The sequence below is a fragment of the Octopus bimaculoides genome, chromosome 11 (assembly GCF_001194135.2).
Source record: "Octopus bimaculoides isolate UCB-OBI-ISO-001 chromosome 11, ASM119413v2, whole genome shotgun sequence".
In the NCBI taxonomy this organism is placed as follows: Eukaryota; Metazoa; Mollusca; class Cephalopoda; order Octopoda; family Octopodidae; genus Octopus; species Octopus bimaculoides.
In genome coordinates, this window is record NC_068991.1 from 8833436 (window position 1) to 8839900 (window position 6465).

Consider the following 6465-nt stretch of genomic DNA (forward strand, 5'->3'; position numbering starts at 1 on the left):
GGCAAAGGAGTGGTTGTGTGGTAAGTAGCTTGCTTACGAACCGGATGGTTCCGGGTTCAGTCCCACTGCATGGCACCTTGGGCGAGTGTCTTCTGCTATAGCCTCGGGCTGACCAAAACCTTGTGAGTGGATTTGATAGATGGAAACTGAAAGAAGCCTGTCGTATATATGTATATATATACATATGTATATGTGTGTGTATGTTTGTGTGTCTGTGTTTGTCCCCTCCAACATTGCCTGACAACTGATGCTGGTGTGTTTACATTCCTGTAACTTAGCAGTTCGGCAAAAGAGACCAATAGAATAAGTACTAGGCTTACAAAGAATAAATCCTGGGGTCAATTTGCTCGACTAAAGGCGGTGCTCCAGCATGGCCACAGTCAAATGACTGAAACAAATAAAAGAGTAATTAAAAAAATTTTTTTTTAAGGATTAGGCTGTTGTACTAAAACAAAAGCGAGGGTCCCGGTAAAAGCTGTTTTTAGGCCCAAAATGGAATGTGCTGTTTGCAGCGTTAGACCACGTCAATAAAGAGCTGGAAAGAATAGAAAGTACAGCTATAATTGAAAAAATCAACCATTCAGTACTGGAGAGAAGACAAAATTATAAAATACAAGGTGGTCCGAAAGTCTTGTCACTCCTACCAAAAAGTAATAAGAACAATAGAGGAATGATATAATAATATCAAACACATGTACCTACACAAGGAAAATCAGTTTGTATCTCCACCTGCAATCTCTGGTGTTGATGGTGGGTTGGTGTTTGACTTCAGAATAAACAAGGAAAACACTGTAAAAAGTTTAATCTTGTCCTCTATAGTCTTGTCCTCTATAGTCTTGATCTTCCTACAAAATCTTCGTAACCCTTTTCCTTTTTGTACAATTCTCAGTGTTGATCAAATAGGTTCATGCTGTCCAAGCTTCGCTGACGAAGTCCAATAAGATCGAAACATGTCCGTTACTGTAACCATCTTTGCTAACAAAGGTCAAATTTTTCCTTAAGCATAGAAATTAGATATTAAAAATTTATTTGGAATTTCTTTAAATTAACTCTTCCCTTTTTTGTGAGTCTCTAATGAATGCCATTAGGTTTTTAATTTCTTTCTCCAACAAAAAGAAAAGTTTCAGTTCATTAAAAAATTTTCTGAGTACACCATTTTAGATAATACAGGCAAATGTTTATCTCTTCCATGTCACGAGCTTACTTGAGTTATTTCCTTTACCTCTATCTATCTATCTATCTATCTATCTATTATTATTATTGGTAGGTAGGGTCAGTCCTAGCTGTTTCCTCTTGAAGTACACCTGCTTATACCATTATAATAAACCTCTCTCTCTCCCCCTATATATTATATATATATATATATATATATATATTTCTTTTACTTGTTTCAGTCATTTGACTGTGGCCATGCCGGATCACAGTCTTGAAAAAAAAAAGTATATAGCTCGTGTAGGGTTAGAACCCACGACATTTGCGTTATTAGCACGACACTCTAACCAACTAAGCTAACCGGCCATGTAAATACGTTCAAGATTAGTATCTTCAAACCCCAGTTACCAGTAAGACTAGCAACCAACATTTTAAAAAATTTCCAATTCTTTTTTTCTCTGCTTCCGGCCAAACTGGCGTGGCTTAAGGGAAGCAACTCTGTACAACCAACACATTTATCTATATATTTATTACATCAAATAACTGTTTCCTCGTGATATTTTCTATTGTCTATTGATTTATATTGAGATGAAAGTAATTTAGACGGAGGAAAACTAATGAACTGTTATAGCAGTATTTTTTCACTGACAATGATACATCTACTATAGCTGATGCCTATGAATTATATACAGTTTATTTTGGATTACTCCTGCGAATCTAACAATCATGTATAATTCCTAGGTTATGATGCTGGTATCATAGATGTTGTGGAATCCATGTTGAAAAACAGTTTTCTGGTGTTTTGTCCAAGTCTTACAGATTAAAGAAAATAATAGTTATTTTACTAATAAAAAGAATTTCAAATCGGTGTCTAATTGTGTCCCTTAGTGAATCGCTCTTTGTTGAGTGGAGACATGTTCAAACACGACCGTTTCTACGAACAACAACACAGAACAGAAATGTCGTTACTTCGGTTTATATTGATCCCGGTAAATCGGTAAATCTATGATGGATTACATTGTGACAGTGTTTTAGCCTTTTCCACATCTAAACTGATAATGTCGTCGTGGCCAGCCAAAGAAGTTTCTTTAATATGTCGCGGTCTTTCAGAGTCGTCGAAACTTCCATTAAACGACTCCACCGAAGTTGTCAACTTACATGGCAACGATTTTACGGTGATTTCCACACAATTATCCAACTTGCTCTACCTCAGGGAACTTGACCTGTCGTCCAACAGAATTTCAAGTATGAAAGCACTCAGTAATCTAAGAATGCTCCGAATATTGAACCTTTCGTGTAATTTCATCCGGAAGGTGGAAGGTATGGTATCACTTTCATCTCTCCTATTTTTAAACCTCAGCCATAATCAAATTGAGGACGTTAGTGGGTTTAAGGAGGTAAGCGGGAGTGAGTATTCCCTCAGTGTTGTCTCTCTTCACGATAACAAGATCGCTAATTTAAGTCATCTGGTTACTTCTCTGAGAGATTGCTCAAATATCCGTTGCCTTACTTTAGAGCAAGATGATCTGACCAATCCTGTTTGCAGCCAAATTGACTATCGGCAGCGACTCCTTTCGCGATTAACTCAGATCCTTGTTTTGGATAATGTTTCCAGAAGTGGTGAAATCCTAAGACTGGGAGATATCCCTGGTATTGCTTTACGAAATCCTGGCTCGAGTCTAGATTTCCCCGTCTCTGTGGACTCAAGTTCCTATGAAACCTTTAAAAGTCAATCTGGACGTTTCCACAGTAAAACCCCCGGAAGTAGTATGGATTCACAATCGCTGTGCGAAATAAAAACGCCCCAAATCGATCTTGTTATGGAGAAATATAAATATAAATACTATTCCGATAATGGTTCTGATTCAGTGCTGGGAACAGAGAATAACTTACGAAACTCGGAGAACGATGAATTTAATGGCCCTCTTAGGATGTCTAGTTTAAGCATGGAATCGACAAGGGGTGAAAGTCTGATAATAGAACCTCACAACAATAGTAATAATAGTAATGCTTTGAGAAAGAGTAATGGAACTAGCGAAATATTGCCAAAAACTAAAGAAAGGTCAAACAAGATTGCTAAACCAACTAAGATTTCTACTAAACCAGTGCAGAAACCTCTGAAAACTAGTATCAAAAGTAAAAATCCCAGTGAGAACCAGTCAAAGCCAAATCTTTGCAGCAGTAAGCAAGTGGACTCTCGTGTTGGTTGTAAAAAGGCAGGAGTAAAAGTTGATAATGAAGTTCAGCAGAGTGATAAGGAGTACAGGGATGTTATTGAAACTACCTACAAGCATTTGATTGAAGAACTTGCAGAGGAACGGTCTCGCAGCTGGAAAGCTGAGCAGGCTTTGAAAGAAATGACTGCTTCTGTGAACCATGCCAAGGCAAGTTCACAAGAAATCAAGACACAGTATGAAAGATTAATTCAAGAAAACAATCACTTAAAAGAGTGTTTTAACAAAGAAAAAACGCATAGCATAAATTTGGAGCAAAAAATTAGCTCTATGGATCAGAAACTCGAGGATCTCCAGCAAAGGCTAAATACAGCAAAAGAAAACATGGAAAGTCAGAAAGCTCTTTTATCAGAAGTTCAATCTTCTGCTGTTGAAAGAGAAAACCAACATATGAGAATATTAAATGAAGAGAGAAAACGCTTTGAAAAAGAGCGCCAACTTTCAGCAGTTGCAACAAAGCAGTCTGGTGACTTGAAGAGTTCTGTGACTTCTTTACAAAAACAAGTTACTGAACTGCAACAGTTGCTGGCATCTCGGGAACTCGAACATAAAGATGAACTCCGTGACAGGTTTAAATTAGGCAGTAAAGAGCTTCGCAGTGTGATTGAAAGGGAGTTGAAACATGTTAAATTGCAATATGAAGATCGCATGAAGCTTCAGGCTGAACGCACTGAAATGATGGAGAAGCATTATAAGAATGTAGAAAAGGAGTTGAACGATGCTTTGCAGCTTGAGTCAGGCCAAGTGAATCAACTTGAACTTGCTTGTGATTCAATTGTGAAAGAAAATGAGCTCAATAAACAGGCTTTAATTGCTGCTCAGATGAAGGACAAGAAAAAGAGTGAAACCCTTTCACAGTTGACAAATGTTGTTAAGAAACAAAAGGATCAAATTTCAGATCTCTTGAAATCAGAACAAGAAATGACTTCCAAACACAAACAACAAATGGAAGATGCTAACCAGCATCTGGCAGAGATGCAGAAGAGAGCAACTCAAAGTGACAAATTAAAGCACGACTGTTTGACATATCAAGCTCAGATTGAAGCGCAAGAGTCACTTATTGTGGGTTTACGTGCTGAACGGAAGGTTTGGGAGAATGAACTTGCTCAACAAGGGACTTCTCTTGCTCAAGATCGTGGTCGACTTGAGGTCAAGTTGGAATCTCTTGAAGTTGAAATTGAGTGTCTGAAGAAGCAACTGAAATCTGAGGTAGATACAGTAAAAATAAAAATGAAAATCATTGATGACCAGGCTGAGTCAATAAGATCCCTGAAAGCAGAGTTGCACCAGAAGGATGAATTGATAAAGGATATCCGTGAAGATGCTTACAAAGCACAAAAAAAGATTGAAGATGAACTGTTGCTTGAACAGGAAGCCAGACAAGAAAGTCAGTTTACAATTGAAAAACTTGAAGATCGTAAAGCAGAACTGAAAGACCAACTTGCCGAAGTGGTCAAAGAGCTGGAGAGATCTCAGAATGCTCATTATTTGTTAAAAAAGCATTGGAAAGACAAATCTGATTTGATTAGTACTTTAGAAGCTCAAGTAAAGCAAGCTAAATCGATTTGGGAGAACAAAGAAAAAAGTTTACTGGAGGCTTGCGAGAAAGCGAAAAGTGAACTGAAAAAAAATGAAGAGAAAATGTCTAAAATGGACAGTTTGTTCCGACAACAGTTGGATGATAAGGAAAGTGCACACCAAAAAGCCCTATCTCAGTTAGCCAAAGATCAGCAATTGGAATTAGACAATGCTCACCGAAAAATTCTAGATCTTGAAGATGAGATGAGGGAAATTTTGAAAGAGAGTAATAGTGTACAAGCCAAAATGTCCAAACTTGCTATTTTCTTTGGTAATATGGCACCTGAAATCAATAGATGATTTCAGAAATTTTCACACGTCTATATACAGATGGGTGATAAATGTATTAGGGAAGACCCATGTAAACATCAACTAGTTGCCCTATTTTTGGCGTGGAAGTAAAAAGATATTTAATGCAGAATGATAATGTACCTCAAGTGCTGCAGATTGGAATTGAGTTGAATAGGAACACATAGCCTCAATCTCAGTCATTTGACTGTGGCCATGCTGGAGCACCGCCTTTAGTCGAGCAAATCGACCCCGGGACTTATTCTTTGTAAGCTTAGTACTTATTCTATTGGTCTCTTTTGCCGAACCGCTAAGTGACGGGGACATGAACACACAAGCATCGGTTGTCAAGCAATGCTAGGGGGACAAACACAAACACACACACACACACACACACACACACACACACACACACATATATATATAATATATATACATATATACGACGGGCTTCTTTCAGTTTCCGTCTACCAAATCCACTCACAAGGCTTTGGTCGGCCCGAGGCTATAGTAGAAGACACTTGCCCAAGGTGCCACATTTTAGAAAAGAACAGAACTGAGATCAATAAGCAAGATCACTAAGATGGTGAGCTGGCAGAGTTGTTATCATGTCGGGCAAAATGCTTAGCAGCGTTTTACCTGCCTGTATATTCTGAGATCAAATTCTGCCATGGTTGACTCTGCCTTTCATCCTTTCAGGGTCGATAGAATAAGTACCAGTTCAGCGCTGGGGTCAATGTAACTGGCTTAGCCCCTTCCCCAAAGCTGCCAAAATTTGAAACCAATAAGCTAAATAACTGATTTGATTTACTGTGAGTAACAAACAGATCATTCTGTCAAATATAATGATTATTTATTATTCACATTGTTTTGAATTCATCATCATCATGTATTATCTCATAGCTTTCACATTTCAAAGATATGGTAATTTATTTTTGAGAATGACATTGTAGGGTAGTTGTGAGAGGCCAGACCTGGCCATTTTGAACATGAAACAATATTTGGGCCTAATATATATATATATATATATATGTATGTATGTATGTATGTGTGTGTGTGTGTATACATGTATTATATATAGTGAGAAATGTATATATTTTTATAAATTAAATTCTGAATTTTGTAAATCATTAATGAACTGTTTTATATATATATATATATATATATATGTACACACACATGCACTCACTCTCCCTCTCTCTCTCTCTCTCTC

The 6465-nt window shown here is 37.5% G+C and overlaps 1 protein-coding gene across 1 annotated transcript; it reads left to right on the forward strand.

Annotated features, from left to right (window-relative positions):
* The first annotated feature begins 2051 nt into the window (after positions 1-2051).
* LOC106880010 (leucine-rich repeat and coiled-coil domain-containing protein 1) lies at positions 2052-6459 on the forward strand. Its single transcript, XM_014929797.2, has one exon. It carries the CDS (start codon positions 2211-2213, stop codon positions 5262-5264), a length of 3054 nt encoding a protein of 1017 aa, XP_014785283.1. The 5' UTR covers positions 2052-2210; the 3' UTR covers positions 5265-6459.
* The last annotated feature ends 6 nt before the right edge of the window (positions 6460-6465 follow it).

Excerpts from the sequence above, each read along its gene's own strand:
- LOC106880010 (XM_014929797.2), top strand. The coding sequence starts at position 2,211 with ATGTCGTCGTGGCCAGCCAAAGAAGTTTCTTTAATATGTCGCGGTCTT.